The 24,102-nt window shown below is 51.7% G+C and overlaps 1 protein-coding gene across 4 annotated transcripts in view; it reads left to right on the top strand.

Moving 5' to 3' along the window:
* The window catches only part of LOC132836369 (pyruvate carboxylase, mitochondrial-like), a 721,522-nt gene that overhangs the window by 644,533 nt on the left and 52,887 nt on the right, over positions 1-24,102 (top strand). For all 4 annotated transcript variants that reach the window (XM_060855868.1, XM_060855869.1, XM_060855870.1 and 1 more), the window contains 2 exons: positions 11,909-12,065; positions 17,478-17,718. In XM_060855868.1, the coding sequence (XP_060711851.1) occupies positions 11,909-12,065; positions 17,478-17,718 (398 nt within the window). The remainder of the gene's footprint in view (positions 1-11,908; positions 12,066-17,477; positions 17,719-24,102) is intronic.

Below are 24,102 nucleotides of genomic sequence, written 5' to 3'. Positions count from 1 at the left end.
AGTGCCCAGGGATGTGCAGGTTAGGGTGGATTGGCCATGCTAAATTGTCCCATAGTGCCCAGGGATGTGCAGGTTAGGGTGGATTGGCCGTGCTAAATTGTCCCATAGTGCCCAGGGATGTGCAGGTTAGGGTGGATTGACCGTGCTAAATTGTCCCATAGTGCCCAGGGATGTGCAGGTTAGGGTGGATTGACCGTGCTAAATTGTCCCATAGTGCCCAGGGATGAGCAGGTTAGGGTGGATTGACCGTGCTAAATTGTCCCATAGTGCCCAGGGATGTGCAGGTTAGGGTGGATTGGCCGTGCTAAATTACCCCATAGTGCCCAGGGATGTGCACGTTAGGGTGGATTGGCCGTGCTAAATTGTCCCATAGTGCCCAGGGATGTGCAGGTTAGGGTGGATTGGCCGTGCTAAATTGTCCCATAGTGCCCAGGGATGTGCAGGTTAGGGTGGATTGGCCGTGCTAAATTGTCCCATAGTGCCCAGGGATGTGCAGGTTAGGGTGGATTGACCGTGCTAAATTGTCCCATAGTGCCCAGGGATGTGCAGGTTAAGGTGGATTGGCCGTGCTAAATTGTCCCATAGTGCCCAGGGATGTGCAGGTTAGGGTGGGACTGACCGTGCTAAATTGTCCCATAGTGCCCAGGGATGTGCAGGTTAGGGTGGATTGGCCGTGCTAAATTGTCCCATAGTGCCCAGGGATGTGCAGGTTAGGGTGGATTGGCCGTGCTAAATTGTCCCATAGTGCCCAGGGATGTGCAGGTTAGGGTGGATTGGCCGTGCTAAATTACCCCATAGTGCCCAGGGATGTGCAGGTTAGGGTGGATTGGCCGTGCTAAATTGTCCCATAGTGCCCAGGGATGTGCAGGTTAGGGTGGATTGGCCGTGCTAAATTGTCCCATAGTGCCCAGGGATGTGCAGGTTAGGGTGGATTGGCCGTGCTAAATTGTCCCATAGTGCCCAGGGATGTGCAGGTTAGGGTGGATTGACCGTGCTAAATTGTCCCATAGTGCCCAGGGATGTGCAGGTTAGGGTGGATTGACCGTGCTAAATTGTCCCATAGTGCCCAGGGATGTGCAGGTTAGGGTGGATTGGCCGTGCTAAATTGTCCCATAGTGCCCAGGGATGTGCAGGTTAGGGTGGATTGACCGTGCTAAATTGTCCCATAGTGTCCAGGGATGAGCAGGTTAGGGTGGATTGGCCGTGCTAAATTGTCCCATAGTGCCCAGGGATGTGCAGGTTAGGGTGGATTGGCCGTGCTAAATTGTCCCATAGTGTTAGGTGCATCATTCGGGGTGAATGTCAGGGAATGGGTCTGGGTGGGTTGCTCTTCGGAGGGTTGGTGTGGACTTGTTGGGCCGAAGGGCCTGTGTCCACACTGTAGGAGATCTAAAAAAAGTCTCAAAGTCGCATCTTCCAGCAGACCACACATGGTTGGACTCAAGGTCATGAAGCACACAGCTAGTGGGCTGACCGTTTCTCCCCCCAGGGCCATGTGTCATGGATCTGGCAGCACCTGGGGAGATTGTTTTTATTTCTGGGCTCTGGTCAGAGGACCCTCTCAGTCCTCTGATTTGCTGTCACATAGAATATGGAACAGTACAGCACAGAACAGGCCCTTCGGCCCTCGATATTGTGCTGGCCTTTTATCCTAATCTAAGATCAGACTATCGTACATTCTCCACAACCACCTGATGAAGGAGCTGCGCTCCGAAATCTAGCGCTTCCAGTTAAAGCTGTTGGACGATTTTTAACTTTACGTCCCCTCCATTTTACTACCTTTCATGGGCCTATCCAAGAGTCGCTGAAATGTCCCTAATGTCTCTGACTCTCCTACCATCGCTGGCAGTGCGTTCCACACACCCACCACTCTCTGTGTAAAGAACCTACCTCTGACATCTCCCCTAAACTTTCCTCCAATCACCTTAAAATTATACCCCCTCGCCATGGCCATTTCTGCCCTGGGTAAAAGTCTCTGGCTATCCACTCTCTCTATGTCTTGAACTCCTCTATTAAGTCACCCCTCACCCTTCTTCACTCCAATGAGAAAAGCCCTAGCTCCCTCAACCTTTCTTCATAAGCCATGCCCTCCAGCCCAGGCAGCATCCTGGTAAATCTCCTGATGAAGGGCTTATGCCCGAAACGTCGAATTTCGTGTTCCTTGGATGCTGCCTAACCTGCTATGCTTTAACCAGCAACACATTTTCAACTGAAATCTCCTCTGCACCCTCTCTAAAGCTTCCACATCCTACCGAAAATGAGGCAACCAGAACTGAACACAATATTCCAAGAGTGGTGCTGGAAAAGCATGGCAGGTCAGGCAGCATCCAAGGAGCAGGAAAATCGACATTTCGGGCAGAAGCCCTTCGTCATTCCCGATGAAGGGCTTTTGCCTGAAACGTTGATTCGCCTGCTCCTCGGATGCTGCCTGACCTGCTGTGCTTTTCCAGCACCGCTCTAATCTAGACTCTGATCTCCAGCATCTGCAGTACACACCTTCGCCAGGGATTTATAGAGCTGCGTCATAATCTCGCAGCTCTTAAGCTCAATCCCGAACACCCATACGTCGTCTTAACAGCCCTATCAACTTGGGTGGCAACATGTGGGTCTTTAATCAGTCACGAGTCTGTATTTTATGAAACACTGCAGCTAGTTGTGCAGTGATGGACTCAATGCAGCCAAAGAAAATTGACACAATGAATTAGAGCAGGGCCCCGCAGCCTGAAATCTGACAATTACCTTGTCTGCCCCCAACTGAGGACATTGTAGGGAACACAAATATGGATGTGCATTTAGATGCTGGTTTATTTGCGGGGTAAATCAGCTCCGCGGTGTCGCAGTAAATACACGGTCTTGAACATTAATAACCACGCGGGCTGGACTTGAGTGCTGCTCAAAACGTGGGCAGCCGTCGAAACTGCTCACCTTGTGCTCATCAGGACACAATGGCAAGAATGCCAAATCCGAAAGGGAACTCCAGTTTATGACACGAACCTGGGAGGAGGGGCAGGTCGTGTTGAGGAGGCAGGGAGGCTGCAGAAGGACCTGGACAGAGACCAGAAGAGAACTGCAGATGCTGGGATTGCTGTGGTCCTCCAGCCCCCTGCCTGTCTACGGAGGACTTGGAGAGGGGACAAAGAAGAGGCAGATGGAATACAATATTGGAAAGGGTGAGGTGACGCACTTTGGGAGGGAGGATCGACCGTGCGCTAAATGGGGAAAGGCTTCAGAAATCTGAAATCTTGGGAGTCCCCTTTCGGGATAAGGTTCTGACAGCAATTAGGAAGGCAAACACAATGTCAGCATTCATTTCAAACAGGGCTAGAATACATAATGGACGTACAGCTGTGGCTCTTTCAGGCTCTGGTCAGACCGCTTTTGTGTCATCATGAGCCGTTTTCGGCCCTGGATCTAAGGAAGGAGGCACTGGCCTTGGAGGGGAGTCCAAGAATGATCCCGGGGATGAAGGGCTTGTCATGTGAGGAGCCGTTGAAGACTCTAGGCCTGTACTCGATGGATGGGGGAGGAGGGGAACCGACTGAAATGCACAGAGTACTTCGAGGCCAGAGGATTGAGTGGATGTGGAGAAAATGATTGCGCTAACAGGAGAGACTGGGACCAGAGCCTCAGGCTCAAGGGACGACCCTTCGGAACTGAGCTGAGGAGGAATTTCTTCAGCCGGTGGGGCCGTGAATCAGTGGAACTCATGGCCACAGAGGCATGTGGAGGGCGAGTCATTGAGTGGCTTTCGGACAAAGATGGATAGTAAGGGGATCGCGGGTTAAGGCGGAGAAGGCAGGGGAATGATCAGGCATGATCGAAGGGCGGAGCAGACCCGAAGGCCGAATGGCCTAACCCTGCTCCTGCAACGTCTGTTCTGCAGGAGAAGAGAGCGCTGACTGGGTGGCAAGCAGCCTCTGAGCAGCGGAGGTGTGGCAGTGCAGAATGTATCAGGGGACAGTGAACAGAAAGTAGTCGTTCAGAATCAAGTCAGGCGAGTCGGTTTGAATGGGTTAAGGCATTTACTAGCCGCCGTGCAGGAGAAATTGTTGTCCCCTTTTCGATATGGTGACCTTGTGATTCGGTCCTGTTGAGTGTACAGCCCTTGGTCCCCTGCTGCACCCCTCATGCCTTCAGACTGCATGAGAAGAATGATTCCCTGTCCACATTCTATGCCACAATCCTGCCTAGCCTTTATCTGAACATTCATCACGAGAGAGTTCTGTGCCTGCATTTATAATCAGAAACTCTGTGTCAACATCTATCATCAGAAATGCCATGTCAGCGTTTTTAATCGAAAACGCGATGTCAACATCTATAATGGGGAGCTGCATGTCACCATTTATAATGGAAAAGTCAAGGTCAGTCTTCGTTGTGGAAGTCTCTAGGCCAACATTTACAAGAGGGAGTTCTCCATCAATATCTACAGTGACAAGGCCCTGTGTTAATATTTATAATGGGGAGCCCTGTATCAATATAGAGTCATCCAGCACAGGCACAGACCCTTCAATCCAATCAGTCCGTGCCAACCATAATCCCCAAACTCAACTAACCCCACCTGCCTGCTCCTGGCCCATATCCCTCCAAACCTTTTCCTATTCATGTCCTTATCCAAATATCTTTTAAATGTTGTAATTGTACCCACTTCCTCAGGGCGGCATGGTGGCTCAGTGGTTAGCACTGCTGCCTCACAGCATCAGGGTCCCAGGTTTGATTCCCGCCCGGGGCAACTGTCTGTGTGGAGTTTGCACATTCTCTGCGTGGTGCTGCGTGTCCTCGTTTCCTCCCACAGTCCAAAAATGTGCAGGTCAGGGTGGAATTGCCCATAGGTTAGGTGCGTTAGTCAGAGGGAAATGGGTCTGGGGGGGTTACTCTTCAGAGGGTCGGTGTGGACTTGTTGGGCCGAAGGGCCTGTTTCCACACTGTAGGTAATCTAATGTAACTACACAAGCACCAGCCTCTGTGTAAAAAGCCTGACCCATACGTCTTTTTTAAATCTCTCTCCTCTCACCTCAGAAATGTGTCCCTCGTGTTGAAATCCCCCATCCTGGGGAAAAGGAACCTGCCATTCACCTTATCTCTACCCCTCATTATTTTATAAACTTCGGTCACCGTGAAAACAGTCCCAGCCTCTCCTTATAACTCAACCCCAACATGCCTTATAAATCTCTTCTGAACCCCCTCCAGTTTCATAATATTCCTTCCTGTAACAGAGGGACAAGAACTACACACAGTATTCCAGACGAGGCCTCACCAATGTCCTGTACAACCTCAACATGGCGTCCCAACTCGTACATTTCAAATGCCTTATAACCACCTTATCTACATGAGGTGGAATTTCAAAGAATTATGTACCTGAACCCTTAGGTCTCTCTGTTCTACAACACGGCCCAAGGCCCTACTTTTCATTATATAAGTTTTATCATTGCTTGTTTGACCAAAATGTAATACCTCACGTTTATACAAATCAAATTCCATCTGTAATGCTTCAGCTCATTGACGCAATTCATCACGATCTCTGTAATCCGAAATAACCTTCTGCACTGTCCACGACACCACCAATCGTGGTGTCATAGGCAAACTTAACAACCGTGCCATCTATATTCTCATTTAAACCGTTTACACGACAGACAAAAGTGGACTCAGCCCCGATCCCTGTGGAACACCGTTGGTCACAGGTCTCCACTCCCGAGAAACAACCCTTCACCACCACCCTCAGTCTCCTCCTGTGAAGGCAGCTTTGGATCCAATTAACAAGCCCACCCTGAATCCCAAGTGATCTAACTCTACAAATTAGTCTACTGTGTGGAACCTTGCCAAAGGCTTTCCTCAAGTCCAAGTAGACAGTGCCCTCGTCAATCTTCTGGGTTACTTGCTCAAAACAACTCAATTTGTTGAGGCACAGTGTACCCCGCACAGAACTATGGTGACTATCCCTCACTCCCAACACTGTCCCCACCACCAAAGTCAGACTCACAGGGCTACAGTTCTCATGCTGCTCCTTACATCCCTTCTCAAACAGAAACCCAACACTGACCACTCCCCAATCAGCTCCTCACCCAATGTTACAAATATTCCAGCAAGGGGCCCGAGTATCTATAATGACAAGGCGCCAATTCAACATTGACAATGGTGAGCTCTGTATGTATCTATCATGGTAAAGGGCTGTATCAACATTTATAATGGGGCGACTCTGTACCAATATCTATCATGGTAAAGGGCTGTATCATCATTTATAATGGGGATCTTTGTACCAATATCTATAATGGTAAAGGGCTGTATCAACATTTATAATGGGGATCTCTGTATCAATATCTATAATAGTAAAGAGCTATATCAACATTTATAATGGGGATCTCTGTACCAATATCTATAATGGTAAAGGGCTTTATCAACATTTATAATGGGGATCTCTGTATCAATATCTATAATGGTAAAGGGCTATATTAACATTTATAATGGGGATCTCTGTACCAATACTGTCATTTCTGCGATAATGCTTATTTCTTCAAGGCGTATTGGCTTTAATGCGATTATAGAATTTTGACCGGTATTTGTCAAACGTGAACTTTCCGAATCTGTATTGGCTCTAACGCAGTTCTGCCCCCATTCATTTAAATGGCACGGCTATTGCACCATTTTCTTTTAACACGAGATCTGATGAATGTGGAACTATTGTGTCGTATCAGAACCGACTGTGTCTATAACGGCAAAGGGCTCTGTCAGCATGTATAACGGGCAATAAAACCTGAAAGAACTGCAGTTTCTGTGACTCCAAAACCAAAACAGAAATTGCTGGAAAAGCTCAGCAGATTTGGCTGCATCAGTGAAGAGAAATCAGAGTTACCATTTCATGTCGAGTGACCCTTCGTCAGAACTGACGACAACATTTATAATGGGGACCTCTGTATCAATATCGACATCACGATATGTCAACATTTTGAGGGTAAGTTGTACATTTCCCTTCATAGCGAGAGGATTTGAGTACAGGAGCAGGGAAGTCTTGCTGCGATTGTACAGGGTCGTGGTGAGACCACCCCCCTGGAATATTGTGTGCAGTTTGGGGTCTCCTTACCTGAGTAAGGATGTTCTGGCGACAGAGGGAGTGCAGACTGGTTCCTGGGATGGCAGGATTGGCCTATGAACAGAGACTGAATCGGTTAGGACTATATTCACTGGGGTTTGGAGGAATGAAGGGGATCTTGTTGAAACCGACAACATCCTGACAGGATTTGACAGGGTCAAGGATGTTCCTGATGACCCGGGGAATCCAGAACCAAGGGGTCACAGTCTAAGGATTACAGAGGTGGGGGGTCGTTTCGGACTGAAATAGGGAGAAATGTCTTCATCCAGCAAGTGGGAGAGCCAGTGGGATAATCTGCCACAGGAAGTGGTTGGGGCCGACACATTGAATGTTTCCAGGAAGGAGTTAGATATCGTTCTTGGGGATTGGAAAGCGAGGGAGTAGGATAATGAGCCATGATCGGATTGAATGCCTGAGGGGTAGGATTGCCTCCTCTTGTCCCTGTCGTGGCTGGCTTACTCTGTGCCTGTGCGACCCAGTGTCAGACCTCAGCAAGTCACAGAGCTGTCTCTGTAATCGAACAGTGAAGTCTCGTTGTGAGGCACTGTGCAGGGCTCAGACCGAATTGGTGCTGACTGTAATGTATTCACTGTGCACCGGTTTCCATGGAAACACTGCTTTCACGAGCTGATTTAACTCCGATTTGTAAACTCCAGAGTCATCAGAAGGAAGAACAGCTGAAGCCAGAGAGGTGGATTTGCAATTTTTGAAAAGATTTGCATTCCTATAGTGCCTTTTACCCCAAAGTGTTTGATCAGTGATGCAGTGCTTTTGCCATTGTTGTAATGTAGGAAATGGGGTTAGCCATTCTACAAACTACACACAATCTCAAACAGCAACTCATTCACAACTGGACCATCAGGCTCCTTCTTCTGGTTAATGTCACCACATCTGCAGATCGCCTCCCATTGACGTCCACCGACTGAACCGCCACACCATTTCCCAGTAATTGGGAAGGCAGAAACAATACCAGTCTGCTCTGAGAGATGGTATCCCTGACAGTGCAGCACTCCCTCAGTACTGACCCTCCGACAGTGCAGCACTCCCTCAGTACTGACCCTCCGACAGTGCAGCACTCCCTCAGTACTGACCCTCTGACAGTGCAGCCCTCCCTCAGTACTGACCCTCCGACAGTGCAGCACTCCCTCAGTACTGACCCTCTGACAGTGCAGCCCTCCCTCAGTACTGACCCTCTGACAGTGCAGCACTCCCTCAGTACTGACCCTCCGACAGTGCGGCACTCACTCAGTTCTGACCCTCCGATAGTGCAGCATTCCCTTAGCACTGACCCTCCGACAGTGCAGCACTCCCTCAGTACTAACCCTGCAACAGTGCAGCACTCCCTCAGTACTGACCCTTCGACAGTGAGGTCCTCCCTCAGTACTGACCCTCCGACAGTGCGGCACTCCCTCAGCACTGACCCTCTGACAGTGCGGCACTCCCTCAGTACTGACCCTCTGACAGTGCGGCACTCCCTCAGCACTGACCCTGCAGCAGTACAACACTCCCTCAGCACTGACCCTCCGACAGTGCGGCACTCCCTCAGTACTGTCCCTCCAATAGTGCAGCACTCCCTCAGTACTGTCCCTCCGACAGTGTGGCACTCCCTCAGTACTGACCCTCCGACAGTGTGGCACTCCCTCAGTACTGACCCTCTGACAGTGCGTTAACTCAGAATGAGTTACTTATTGTCGTATATGTCCAGAGAGATACAGTGAAAAGTGTTTTGTTGCCTCAAACCAGCGCCATTTTGAGTTACAAAAAGAATGAACACCAGTTCAATAAAAAGTTTACCTTGTTTACCAGGAGGCTTCAAACACAGCTCCAGGGCTTCTGTAAGGTCTCTGCGAGGTGTCCAGGCCTCAAGGAGTCCCCGCTGTAAGTACAGTAATGAGGACCTCCCTAAAAGCCACGCTCATGGCCTTTCATAGCTAGGAATCCCTGGCCCAGAAACGATCACTGCCACAGCTGACAACCTGCTGAGTACACACTCTCGGCCTACCTCAGCCAGGAGTCCTTACTCGGGGCCTACCTCAACCAGGAGTCTCCAGTTTGGGTCTACCTCAGCCAGGAGTCTCCAGTTTGGGTCTACCTCAGCCAGGAGTCTCCAGTTGGGGCCTACCTCAGCCAGGAGTCTCCACTTGGGGCCTACCTCAGCCAGGAGTCTCCAGTTGGGGCCTACCTCAGCCAGGAGTCTCCAGTTGGGGTCTACCTCAGCCAGGAGTCTCCAGTTGGGGCCTACATCAGCCAAGTGTCCCCACTCGGTGCCTACCTGAACCAGGGGTCCCCAGTTGGGGTCTACCTCAGCCAGGAGTCCCCACTCGGTGCCTACCTCAGCCAGGAGTCTCCAGTTGGGGCCTACATCAGCCAGGAGTCTCCAGTTGGGGCCTACCTCAGCCAGGAGTCTCCAGTTGGGGCCTACATCAGCCAGGAGTCTCCAGTTGGGGCCTACCTCAGCCAGGAGTCTCCACTTGGGGCCTACCTCAGCCAGGAGTCTCCAGTTGGGGTCTACCTCAGCCAGGAGTCTCCACTTGGGGCACCATCACTGCTGCAGCCGTCCCCCTGTCTACTTCACCCCAGCTTCCTCACAGCAGCAGAAGATGAAGAAAAGAAAGAAGAGAAAGATAAAGGAGGGAGAGAAGAGGATGTGGCCGGCCTGGTGCGATGGGCCCAGGAGCCTGAACCCTGCCTACCATACCAACCCGGGCATCTTAAAGATAGTCTGGACCAGAAAAAAAAATGTCATTGACATGGGATCACATCAAGTGATTTGAGGCACTTAGTGGCGTACAAGGGGCCCCCAAGTTGTGAGCACCATGTTACGGACGCTTGTACGTTTAAAGGCATTCCCACACAGAGGTGGAAGTTTAAAGATCCAATTTCCCGTCCTGTGTTATATTATCCAGTTATGCGTTCCGACTTGTATACATGACACCAGAACAGAATGAGGAACTGCCTGCTGTTATGGACCGGACCAGACCCCCTTCAAAATATTATAAGATGGTGGCCTTGACCCTAATGTTTTGTATTTTAAACATGAATGTAAAGTGCTGTGTTCCAAATGCAATGTGACTGGTCAAACTACTCGATGTCAAGCAAAACACAATTTATTCAAACACTATAGTGTTATGACACGGCAGTGAACCCTTCTGTTAAATAAACCAAACACCCAGAAAAGCTCACCTCATCTCAATCTGTAAAAGTATGAAAGCAGAGAACTCCCAAATTCCATCATTTGAAGAAAATAATATCAATGTATTCTTTAACTCTAAAAATGAACATTAAACAACAACTATTCACAATTCTGAGCCCCCCGCCCTTCTCTTAACTGCTTCCAACTCTATCATGACATACTGTTCCAATAAAACACTTATTAAAATTACATCAACTTAATTTCAAAACCACCCAGCAGTTGTCGTCTTCGGTGTCTGTCTTCTTCTGACTGAGGATCTTCCTGGGTCGGCATCCTTCTCTTTTACTGTGAATGCGTTTCGTATAAAACAACGTCCCTTTGTTTGGGAGTGTTTCCTCATTTCTTGAATCCGTGTTGGTGGCAGTTGTTCTGTCTGATTTTCAAACATTTTATGTCCCCAACATCGAATGATCTCATTGGTTCGATGTTGGCAAAACAAGAAAATTCAAACTCGATTGGGTCTTAGTATCCTGGACATAGTTTAATCTGATTGGTTAAATTCAACTTGTTGTCAAAACAGCAACCAACTCAGGTTCCATTTCACAGCCAAATGTTACATATTTCCAGTTTTCCAGTACACTCTGAGGCTGCTCTTGTAGGCTCTCAGTTCCGAACAGCAGTCACTCTCTCTTAAAGGTACAGTATTCGCCTTCAATTTCACAACAATAGTTAAAATACAACAAAAGAAAGAAGAACTTAGAATAACTTAAGTCTTTTTGGAAAACTTAACAGAATAATAGATACAGTAACTATTGCCAATTAACTCTTCCAATGTAGTAAATTCCCACAACACATCCCTCGGCAAAAAGGCAAATTCAGAAAATAGATTGTCTCAAATGCAATTCAGCAGCAGAGAGAGAAATCCCAGCTTCTGGTTGTCACCAAGAAAAGGGAAAAAAAATAGCCTCTACTTCCTCAAGACTCTAGCAGCTTCTCCTGAATTTGAAAGTTAAGGAAAAACTAGAAATTTTCATCTGTGAGAGCTGACAACGCCCAGCCAGGCTGCTTCTATTGTTCCAACTTTTAAAAAAACCCAAGGCTTCACGTGCTGTTTATGTAACCACTCGTTCAATCTTCCTCTTAAAAGCAGCCCGGACAAAATAAATCTCTAGAAGGCACAGCGTCATCACATTGTCATAAAGTCTCCTTCTGTGCACTCTCAGGAGAGGGTCAGATGGGGACAAGATTCAACAAAAGGGACCATTCCTTTCTCACTGAGCTTAATCTGGGAACAGGGAATGGGAAAAAAAAATCACGTTGCCGTCGCGACGAAAATGAATACGAGGGTTGTTGGGAGGTAGGAGTCGAGACTGGAAAAGCACAGCAGGTCGGGCAGCATCCGAGGAGCAGGAGAATCGACGTTTCAGGAATGAGCCCTTGCCCGAAACGTCGATTCTCTTGCTCCTCGGATGCTGCCCGACCTGCTGTGCTTTTCCAGCACTGCCCTCTCGACTCTGACCTCCAGCATCTTCAGTCCCTACTTTCTCCTTTGTCTTAGTTTGGTCATGGGGGGAGGGGGGGTTTGTGGTTAAGAAAAGACTCGTTCACGTGTCTAGCTTCGCTGCTGACCGCCCCCCCCTCCCTGTTTGCTCGGTGGATGCCAATTGACCCCAGTGCCCTCTCGCCTGCAGGTGCCACATTTGACGTGGCGATGCGCTTCCTCTACGAGTGTCCCTGGAAACGCCTGCAGGAGATGCGAGACCTGATTCCCAACATCCCCTTCCAGATGCTCCTGAGGGGCGCCAACGCCGTGGGTTACACCAATTACCCGGACAACGCAGTGCACAAGTAAGCTGGCCCGTGCGCCCCTCCCTGCGTGGCGTCTCTTGGCTGGTAGGCGATACCCACCCCCCCAGCTGGGGAAACGTCCCTGATAACCGCACCGTATCATAGCGTATGTCCGAGCAGTCAAAGACATGGTACATCAGACTGGCCTAACTTTGAGTGGGGAGCCACTAATCCCGAAACTCAGGTTCTGGGGAGCTAGCATCGAATTCCCACCAGGGTGGAGTTTTCATTACTTTTTTTTTTAAACGTCTGGAATTAAGAATCGACTGATGACCCTGAAACCATTATCAATTGTCATAAAAACCAATCTGGTTCACTCGAGTCACAGAGATGTACCTCAAGGAAACAGACCCCTTGGCCCAACTCGTCCATGCCGACCAGATATCGTTCATTAATCTCATCCCATTTTGCCAGCACTTGGCCCATATCCCTCCAAACCCTTCCTATTCATATATCCATCCAGATGCCTCTTAAATGTTGTCGTTGTACCAGCCTCCATCACTTCCTCTGGCAGCTCATTCCATACACGTACCACCCTCTGGGTGAAAAAGTTGCCCCTCAGGTCCCTTTTCAATCTTTCCCCTCTCACCTTAGACTTACGTGCAATTCTAGTCTCCCTGCTACAGGAAGGATGTTGTGAAACTTGAAAGGGTTCAGAAAAGATTTACAAGGATGTTGCCAGGGTTGGAGGATCTGAGCTACAGGGAGAGGCTGAACAAGCTGGGGCTGTTTTCCCTGGAGCGTCGGAGGCTGAGGGGTGACCTTATAGAGGTTTATAAAATTATGAGGGGCATGGATAGGATAAATAGGCAAAGTCTTTTCCCTTGGGTGGGGGAGTCCAGAACTAGAGGGCATAGGTTTAGGGTGAGAGGGGAAAGATATAAAAGAGACCTAAGGGGCAACGTTTTCACTCAGAGGGTGGTACGTGTATGGAATGAGCTGCCAGAGGATGTGGTGGGGGCTGGTACAATTGCAACATTTAAGAGGCATTTGGATGGGTATATGAATAGGAAGGGTTTGGAGGGATATGGGCCGGGTGCTGGCAAATCTATTTCAGATATCTCGTCAGCGTGGACAAGTTGGACTAAAGGATCTGTTTCCGTGCTGTACCTCTCTGTGACTCTATGCCCTCTAGTTTTGGACTCCCCGACCCCAGGGAAAAGATCTTGGCTACTCATGCTGTCCATGCCCCTCATGGTTTTATAAACCTCTATAAAGCCACCCCTCAGCCTCCGACACTCCAGGGAAAACAGCCCCAGCCTACTCAGCCTCTCCCTGTCCTGCAAACCCTCCAACTCCCCTGTAAATCTTTTCTGAACCCTTTCAAGTCTCACATCTTTTCTATAGCAGGGAGACCAGAACTGAATGCAATATTCCAAAAGTGGCCTAACCAATGTCCTGTACAGCCACAACATGACCTCCCAACTCCTGTACTCAATACTCTGACCAATCACGGAAAGCATACCAAATGCCTTCTTCACTATCCTATCTACCTGCAACTCCACTTTCAAAGAGCTATGAACCTGTACTCCAAGGTCTCTTTGTTAAGCAACACTCCCTAGGACCTTACCGTTAAGTGTATAAGTCTTGCCCTGATTTACACCAATAATAGGGAGGAAATCTGCCATCCTTACCTAGTCAGGCCTACGTGTGACTCCAGACCCACAGCAATATCGTTGACTCTTGACTATTCTCTGGGCAATTTGGGATGAGCGATGAATGGTGGTCTACCCAGAGATGCCCACATCCTGTAATATATGTAGACACCAGGAGTTGCAATAAATCCATCAGTGTTCCATTACACTCATCCCTTCCTGATGTTACGGGAGGACCATCTCAGATCAGGTACAAATACCTTCCTGAAGGTTCAGATATCTCTGGGAGATAGTGAGGACTGAACAGGTCTGGATTACAACTCCCCAGATCCCAGATATCACATGATCCTTCGCCACCTCCTCCGCACTGTGAGACATCCTCGCTGTCCAAGATGGAGGGACTAATTGTCAAGACGTTTTTTTTTGTAAACGTGTCCCCTTTATCAATGGAAGAGCGATGGATCCAAAAGCCCTCAATTCATGCTGCATCCGTACAAGTCACTAGGCCGCACCTTGGCCTCAGCTCTCAGTTTAAGTCTGGGCTTTGGTGACTGAAAATGTCGTAAAAACGCATCCAGTTTGCTCATCTGGGACAACTCTTACCTGACAAACAGATAACTCTTCCTCTGCCAGTCCGTGCCACGTACAAACCACCCTCTGGGTGAAAAGGTTGCCCCTCGGGTGCCTTTTAAATCTTTCTCCTCTCTCTTTAAGCCCTGTGGCCTCTAGTATTGGACTCCCGTACCCTGGGGAAAAGATCTTGACCATTCAGCTCATCTGTGGCCCGCGTGATCTTTTAACCCTCTATAAGGTCACATTCCAGGGAAAAAGAAGTCACAGCCTATGCAGGCTGTCCTTATACCAAACCCTCCAGTCTCAGTAACACCCTGACTGACATCCTTTCTATAGCAGATTGTACACAGTGCTCCAAGTGTGGCCTTAGCAAGGAAGCGTTCAGGACGGATATGGGCCAAGTGCTGGAAAATGGGGTTAATTTAGGATATCTAGTCGGCATGGAAGGTCCATTTCCAGGCTGTTTATCTCTAGAACTCAATTTGCACGCTAGATGTAGCTGTCCCTGACTTTTCCTCACCCTTTAATTGCCCATCGGGAGGCTAAGAAGAGGCAATTATGTTGCTGGGGTTTGGTGTCACGTGTAGGCCAGACTGGATAAGGCCAGAAGATTTTCTTGTGTCAAGGCCAAATGGCGTACTCCTGCTCCCTCATGGGCCTAACCGCTCCCCCCTCAGCGCCTCCAAAGCCCCATCCGCATTCCCCGTCACTTGGGACTACGTTCCTGAATCTTTTCTGCACCCTCTCCAATGCCCTCGCTGCCCAGGTACACCGTGGAACCGGCCTGAGAGTGCACGAGGAGGCAGGCTCACTCGAGGCCTTTTCTGGGCCGAACAGGAATGGCGGCGGGTGGTGACGGGCGGCGGTGCGAGGCCTTCGCTCCTTCGGGGAGCTGGCACGGCGATGACAGGCCGGAGCCACCCTGTGATTCGCAGCCCTCGCGCCAATCCTTGACGACCTCCCCCTTCACCAACCCGGGCGCCCCCTCGCTCCGTGTCGCCCCCATGTACAGTGCACTGTTACTATAAACCTTCCTCTGACACAAAGAAGCCACTGCCCTCACATGGAGGCATAGTAATTCGGGGCAGGAGAAGGCCATTTGGCCCTTCTGTGGCCTGCTTTGCCTTTCCATGGCTGATCATGCAACTCGGTCCCCACTTTCTCCCTCATAACCTTCAATCCTTTAGGCCCAGGAACTGCATCTAATTCTCTCCTGAAAACATTCAATATGGCCTCAGCTGTTTCCTGTGACAGAGAATCCCACAGGCTCCCCCCAACTCTCTGGGTGAAGACATATCTCCTTGTCCCCACCCTGAAACAGCATAATCCTGTGACCCCCCCCTCCAACTCCAGTTCTGGATTCTCCAGGTCATCAGGAACGTCCTGTCTGGACCTTTTGGAATTTAATAGATATCTATGTATTCTTCGAAGTTCCAGTGAGTACAGTCCTAACTGATCTCTCTTCATGTGTCAGTCCCACAATCAGTCTGGGAACCCTCCCGTGTCAGAACACCCCTCCTCAAATAACGGAGTCCCCCAAACTGCTCACAACACCCCAGGGGGTGGTCTCACCCTGTATAAAGGCAGCAAGACTATCCCCGCATCTCTACCCCAACCCTCTCGCTTGACGTACCATTTGCCTTCTTTCCCCGTCACCCACCCATTCCACCCCCACCATGCTGCCAACGCCCGCTCTCCTACCGTGGGCGCTGGCCTGGCCAAAACGCCCGCGTTTCGGCCACCCCACGGGCGGTCAGCGTCCGCCACACGGCCCTCATTGGCCCCCGCCAAGGATAAAACCCATGGCAAGTTCGCTCAGAGATGATTGGCCCGAAGAGAAACGTGAACAGGGGTGTCTGGAGCTGTGAGGAATGTCAAGACATTCAAACATCTCGCTAAGGGGTGGGCGAGAACATAGAACAGTGCAGCACAGAACAGGCCCCTTCGGCCTACAATGTTGTACCAAGCATTACTCCTAACATAAAATAACTTAACCTACACACCCCTCAGCTCACTGCTGTCCATGTGCCTGTCCAGCAGTCTCTTAAATGTCCCCAATGACTCTGCTTCCACCGCTGGCAACGCATTCCATTCACTCTCTGGGTAAAAAACCTACCTCAAACATTCCTCTCTACCTTCCTCCTAATATCTTAAAACGCTGACCCCTTGCACCAGTCAATCCTGCCCTGGGGAAACGTCTCTGGCCATTGACTCTATCCATTATCTTGTATACCTCAGTGGTGGTGTGGTGACTATACCACTGGACCAGCTCTCCATACCCAGAGGGGAACGTGAACGTACAGAATAAAACTACACTGCTGCTTAGAAATGGACCGAACGGTCAAAATGGAGCTCAGTTTTGAGTGCTCTTGGGAGGGGACGTCAGCCATACTTACCCGTTCTTCGCCTCCATAGCAACACGGTCAACCGTCCTCAGAAAGGGGTGAGGTACCGGGCTCGAAATGTTAACTCTGGGCCTCTTTGTTTTTAATTCACTCACAGGATGTGGCCGGGCCAGCATTTATTGCCCATCCCTAATTACCCAGGGGGCCGTTAAGAGGCCACCACGTTGCTTGGGGGGATGAGGGGGATGACATGTAGGCCCAGACCGGGTAAAGATGGCAGATTACTTTTCCCTCAAGGGGATTGGTGAACCAGATGGGCTTTTCCAACAAGCGTTGGCAGTTTCTTGGTCTTCATTGGACTCTTAATTCCAGACTCTCTTCCCGAATTCCAAATCCACGATCTGCCCTGGAATATCAGCTGAGTTTCCGGATTAATGCTCCAGCGATAGTCCCACTAGGCCATGGTCTCCCCCTACCGGGTTTATTCCAGCGTTCTCCGCTTTTGACTCAGATTTCTAGAATTTTCCAGAGGTTTATAGGTAAGAGGGGGATAGGGAAGGGGGAGCGGAGCCAATGCTTGTCCTGGGAAAGCGTGATTTTGTTTAAGTGATCCGATCAGGAATTTTGGGGTTGGGACATCAAAGGGAGTGGTGGAGGTAGGGCATATGGATGTATTGAATGGGGCAGGGTTGGGGGGGAGAGGGAAGGGGCAGTGAAGGAGAGAGGGAGAAAGGCGTTGACGGGTGGGTGGGGGAGGGAGACCCGGAAGTGCAAACGCGGAGTCCCTTTCTGGTCCCAATGTGTCCGGGGGGGGGGGGGGGGGGGGGGGGGGGGGGGGGGTGGATGGGGGAAGGGGGAAGCGACAGTGCCGGATCTCACCCCCGCGCGGTGTCGTTCAGGTTCTGCGAAATAGCCAAGGAGAACGGGATGGACATCTTCCGCGTGTTCGACTCCCTGAACTACCTGCCGAACATGATCCTGGGCATGGAGGCAGCAGGGAACGCCGGCGGTGTGGTGGAGGCCTCCATCTCCTACACTGGGGATGTCTGTGACCCCAACAGAACCAAGTACTCACTGGATTACTACCTGAAGCTGGCCGATGAACTGGTCAAGGCCGGTACGCACATCCTCAGCATCAAGGTAAGAGACTCTGAGGCTTGCGTTCCCTGTCAGGGGTGTACAGCACGGAAACAGACCCTCGGTTTGACTTGTCCATGCTGACCAGATCTCCTAAATTAATCTGGTCCCACCTGCCAGCACCCGGCCCATATCCCTCCAAACCCTTCCTATTCACATACCCATCCAGATGCCTCTTAAATGTTGTCATTGTACCAGCCTCCACCACTTCCTCTGGCAGCTCATTCCATACACATACCACACTGTGTGTGACAAAGTTGCCCCTTAGGTCTCTTTTATATTTTCCCCCTCTCATCCTAAACCCTCTAGTTTTAGTTTCCCCCACCCCGGGAAAAAGACTTTGTCTATTTACCCTATCCATGCCCCTCATAATTTAATAAACCTCTATAAGGTCACCCCTCAGCCTCTGACACTCCAATAGCCCCGGCCTATTCAGCCTCTCCCCGTAGTCCAAACCCTCCAACCCTGGCAACATCCTTGTCAATCTTTCCTGAACCCTTTCAAGTTTCACAACATCCTTCTTGTAGCAGGCAGACCAGAACTGCACGCAGTATTCCAACAGTGGCCTAACCAAACTCCTGCCCAGCTGCAGTATGACCTCCCAGCTCCAATACTCAATGCATTGACCAATGAAGGCAAGCGTACCAAACGCCTTCTTCACTATCCTGTCCACCTGCGACTTCCAAGAAACTATGAACCTGCACCCCAAGGGCTATTTGGCAACACCCCCCCGCGCTAAGTGTGTGCGTCCTGCCCTGATTTGCTTTTCCCAAGATGCACCACCTCACATTTACCTCAATTAAACTCCATCTGCCACTCTTCGGCCCATTGGCCCATCTGATCAAGATTCTGTCGTAGTCTGAGGGAACCGCCTTCGCTGCCCACTCCACCTCTGAGTTTGGTTTGTGATGAGAGCTTGAGGGACCAGCCATTGATGTTTCGAGGTGACCTTATAGAAACTGCGCGCGCTCTCGTGGCTGGGTGGCAGGGACGGCCTAGAAAAAAAGAGAGGTGAAAGGAGGGGCACCTTTGCGAACACAGCTGCAGAGTACTCTCCTTCCCACACTTTAGAGCCGTAGACCTCAGAAAGGCCCTTCAGCCCATCATGTCCACTCCAGGCCTACCTGCTGCAAGCCCTTTTCTCAGCCTTGTCGGTATTTTCTGTTCGACACGGAGAACGCTCGAAAAACTCAGCAGCTGGGAGGTGTCATGGTCCCGACCAATCCCTCCCCTAATCCATGAAGCAGAAAGCCCAGACTCCAATATTTTATTTTTATTTTTAAAGTCAAGTGTGTTCCAGATGCAGTTTGATGAGTAAGCGTTAGGAGGGCTTTGGCCTGTATCTCGCCCCTAGAGGCAGCGCACTCCTGATTTCCAACACCCTCCGGGTGAAAAGATTCCGACTTGATTTCCCCTTGAAACCTCGCGGCCTTTCCCTAAAATTCCTCTCATCCCCGATGGCACTCGGTGGCAAGGATACGGGTAGACACTTCACGGGGTCGGGGGGATCCTGGTCCTGGGTGCATCCCGAGGAGACTCGCTGAGCAAGGGGGAGAAACGTTCACCGGTGCGGCCCACAAAACCAGAGGGCGTTGCTTTCTCAGCTGCCGCTGTCCACCCGCTGTCAGAGTGCGCTGCTGAAGGTGCTGTAGACATTATCACAGCCGGCAAAACGCGGGACCGACTGATGCCAGTTCTGCATCATTGAGACGGTGCTTTTACGGACAGACACATACTTCGATACGGGCTTTGGGGTGGGTGAGTGTGTCAGACCATTGCTGCGAGGAAAGCCCATCTCTCAGAGGACATGAGACATGTCTGTGTCACTCTGCTGGGAGAGGTAATCCCCGCATTTTTCATTTACTGGGGAACTCAGGCTGGGGAGCTGGGGGTGGATCCACGTATAACCGTGAGCTGGGAACGCAGAGCAGCGCTTAAGAAAGCAGCACTGAAGACAGTACAACTCCCCACGGACCCCGCACTCCCCCCCCGCCTCAACAGGATTTCAGGCATGGTTGCATGTATTCCCCATTCCCTCGTATTGTAGAACTGGTGCTGTCCTTGTGATGGTGATGCACTGCTGCTGCTGTCCTTGTGATGGTGATGCACTGCTGCTGTCCTTGTGACAGTGATGCACTGCTGCTGTCCTTGTGATGGTGATGCACTGCTGCTGTCCTTGTGACAGTGATGCACTGCTGCTGTCCTTGTGATGGTGATGCACTGCTGCTGCTGTCCTTGTGACGGTGATGCACTGCTGCTGTCCTTGTGATGGTGATGCAGTGCTGCTGCTGTCTTTGTGATGGTGATGCACTGCTGCTGTCCTTGTGACGGTGATGCAGTGCTGCTGCTGTCCTTGTGATGGTGATGCACTGCTGCAGACCTTGTGATGGTGATGCACTGCTGCTGTCCTTGTGACGGTGATGCACTGCTGCAGACCTTGTGATGGTGATGCACTGCTGCAGACCTTGTGATGGTGATGCGCTGCTGCTGTCCTTGTGACGGTGATGCACTGCTGCTGTCCTTGTGATGGTGATGCACTGCTGCTGTCCTTGTGATGGTGATGCAGTGCTGCTGCTGTCTTTGTGACGGTGATGCACTGCTGCTGTCCTTGTGACGGTGATGCACTGCTGCAGACCTTGTGATGGTGATGCAGTGCTGCTGCTGTCTTTGTGACGGTGATGCACTGCTGCTGTCCTTGTGACGGTGATGCACTGCTGCTGTCCTTGTGATGGTGATGTAGTGCTGCTGCTGTCCTTGTGATGGTGATGCACTGCTGCAGACCTTGTGATGGTGATGCACTGCTGCTGTCCTTGTGATGGTGATGCACTGCTGCAGACCTTGTGACGGTGATGCACTGCTGCAGCCCTTGTGACGGTGATGCACTGCTGCAGACCTTGTGATGATGATGATGATGCACTGGTGCTGTCCTTGTGATGGTGATGCACTGCTGCTGTACTTGTGACAGTGATGCACTGCTGCTGTCCTTGTGATGGTGATGCAGTGCTGCTGCTGTCCTTGTGATGGTGATGCACTGCTGCAACCCTTGTGACGATGATGCATTGCTGCTGTCCTTGTGACAGTGATGCACTGCTGCAGACCTTGTGATGATGATGATGATGCACTGGTGCAGCCCTTGTGACGGTGATGCACTGCTGCAGACCTTGTGATGATGATGATGATGCACTGGTGCTGTCCTTGTGATGGTGATGCACTGCTGCTGTACTTGTGATGGTGATGCACTGCTGCTGTCCTTGTGACAGTGATGCACTGCTGCTGTCCTTGTGATGGTGATGCAGTGCTGCTGCTGTCCTTGTGATGGTGATGCACTGCTGCAACCCTTGTGACGATGATGCATTGCTGCTGTCCTTGTGACAGTGATGCACTGCTGCAGACCTTGTGACGGTGATGCACTGCTGCTGTCCTTGTGATGGTGATGCACTGCTGCTGTCCTTGTGACGGTGATGCACTGCTGCAGACCTTGTGACGATGATGCATTGCTGCTGTCCTTGTGACAGTGATGCACTGCTGCTGTCCTTGTGACGGTGATGCACTGCTGCTGTCCGTGTGACGGTGATGCACTGCTGCTGTCCTTGTGATGATGATGCATTGCTGCTGTCCGTGTGACGGTGATGCGCTGCTGCAGGATCATTGCTACGGGAGAGTGCCAACACAGACATGGTGGGTCCAATGGACCTTTTCTGTGAGGGACTGTAATTCTGCGATCACATCAGGGATTGTCAGTACAATCAGTTCCAGCCCTCCAAGGGACATCCCACCAGACCCACTGTCCTGGTCACTCTGGGAGCACTGTCCTGGTCATTGTGGGAGCACTGTCCTGGTCACTCTGGGAGCACTGTCCTGGTCACTCTAGGAGCACTGTCCTGGTCATTGTGGGAGCACTGTCCTGGTCACTCTGGGAGCACTGTCCTGGTCATTGTGGGAGCACTGTCCTGGTCACTCTGGGAGCACTGTCCTGGTCACTCTGGGGGCACTGTCCAGGTCACTGTGGAGCACTGTCCTGGTCACTGTGGGAGCACTGTCCTGGTCACACTGGGAGCACTGTCCTGGTCACTCTGGGAGCACTGTCCTGGTCACACTATAGCACTGTCCTGGTCACTCTGGGAGCACTGTCCTGGTCACACTGGGAGCACTGTCCTGGTCACTGTAGGGGAGCACTGTCCTGGTCACTCTGGGAGCACTGTCCTGGTCACACTAGGAGCACTGTCCTGGTCACTCTGGGAGCACTGCCCTGGTCACTGTGGGAGCACTGCCCTGGTCACTGTGGGAGCACTGTCCTGGCCACTCTGAGAGCACTGTCCTGGTCACACTGGGAGCACTGTCCTGGTCACTGTGGGAGCACTGTCCTGGCCACTCTGGGAGCACTGTCCTGGTCACTGTGGGAGCACTGTCCTGGTCACTCTGGGAGCACTGTCCTGGCCACTCTGGGAGCACTGTCCTGGTCACTGTGGGAGCACTGTCCTGGTCACTGTGGGGGAGCACTGTCCTAGTCACTCTGGGAGCACTGTCCTGGTCACTGTGGGGGAGCACTGTCCTAGTCACTCTGGGAGCACTGTCCTGGTCACTTTGGGAGCACTGTCCTGGTCACTGTGGGGGAGCACTGTCCTGGTCACTGTAGGGGAGCACTGTCCTGGCCACTCTGGGAGCACTGTCCTGGTCACTTTGGGAGCACTGTCCTGGTCACACTGGGAGCACTGTCCTGGTCACTGTGGGAGCACTGTCCTGGTCACTCTGGGAGCACTGTCCTGGTCACTCTGGGGGAGCACTGTCCTGGTCACTGTGGGAGCACTGTCCTGGTCACTGTGGAAGCACTGTCCTGGTCACACTGGGAGCACTGTCCTTGTCACTTTAGGAGCACTGTCCTGGTCACTGTGGGGGAGCACTGTCCTGGTCACTCTGGGAGCACTGTCCTGGTCACTGTGGGAGCACTGTCCTGGTCACCATGGGGGAGCACTGTCCTGGCCACTCTGGGAGCACTGTCCTGGACACTGTGGGAGCACTGTCCTGGTCACTCTGGGAGCACTGTCCTGGTCACTGTGGGAGCACTGCCCTGGTCACTGTGGGAGCACTGTCCTGGCCTCTCTGGGAGCACTGTCCTGGTCACTCTTGGAGCACTGTCCTGGTCACTCTGGGAGCACTGTCCTGGTCACTGTGGGAGCACTGTCCTGGTCACTCTGGGAGCACTGTCCTGGCCACTCTGGGAGCACTGTCCTGGTCACTGTGGGAGCACTGTCCTGGTCACTCAGGGAGCACTGTCCTGGTCACACTGGGAGCACTGTCCTGGTCAGTGTGAGAGCACTGTCCTGGTCACTCTGGGAGCACTGTCCTGGCCACTCTGGGAGCACTGTCCTGGTCACACTAGGAGCACTGTCCTGGTCACTGTGGGAGCACTGTCCTGGTCACTCTGGGAGCACTGTCCTGGTCACTGTGGGAGCACTGTCCTGGCCACTGTGGGAGCACGGTCCTGGTCACTCTGGGAGCACTGTCCTGGTCACTCTGGGAGCACTGTCCTGGTCACTCTGGGAGCACTGTCCTGGTCACTGTTGGTGCACTGTCCTGGCCACTCTGGGAGCACTGTCCTGGCCACTCTGGGAGCACTGTCCTGGTCACTGTGGGGCAGCACTGTCCTGGTCACTCTGGGAGCACTGTCCTGGTCACTCTGGGAGCACTGTCATGGCCACTCTGGGAGCACTGTCCGGGACACTGTGGGAGAGCACTGTCCTGGTCACACTGGGAGCACTGTCCTGGTCACTCTGGGAGCACTGTCCTGGTCACTCTGGGAGCACTGTCCTGGTCACTCTGGGGGAGGACTGTCCTGGTCACTTTGGGAGCACTGTCCTGGTCACTCTGGGGGAGCACTGTCCTGGTCACTCTGGGAGCACTGTCCTGGTCACACTGGGAGCACTGTCCTGGTCACTGTGGGGGAGCACTGTCCTGGTCTCTCTGGGAGCACTGTCCTGGTCACTGTGGGGGAGCACTGTCCTGGTCACTCTGGGAGCACTGTCCGGATCCCCGACTCACGGAGCACTGTCCTGGTCACTCTGGGGGAGCACTGTCCTGGTCACTCAGGGAGCACTGTCCTGGTCACTCTGGGAGCACTGTCCTGGTCACCCTGGGGGAGGACTGTCCTGGTCACTTTGGGAGCACTGTCCTGGTCACTCTGGGAGCACTGTCCTGGTCACTTTGGGAGCACTGTCCGGGTCACTGTGGGAACACTGTCCTGGTCACTCTGGGAGCACTGTCCTGGTCACTCTGGGAGCACTCTCTGGATCACTCAAGGAGCACTGTCCTGGTCACTGTGGGAACACTGTCCTGGTCACTGTGGGAGCACTGTCCTGGTCACTGTGGGAGCCCTGTCCTGGTCACTGT

The sequence above is a fragment of the Hemiscyllium ocellatum genome, chromosome 46 (assembly GCF_020745735.1).
Source record: "Hemiscyllium ocellatum isolate sHemOce1 chromosome 46, sHemOce1.pat.X.cur, whole genome shotgun sequence".
Lineage (NCBI taxonomy): Eukaryota > Metazoa > Chordata > Chondrichthyes > Orectolobiformes > Hemiscylliidae > Hemiscyllium > Hemiscyllium ocellatum.
The sequence above is the reverse complement of the archived record's forward strand: the minus strand, read 5'-3'. Positions and strand labels throughout refer to the sequence as shown.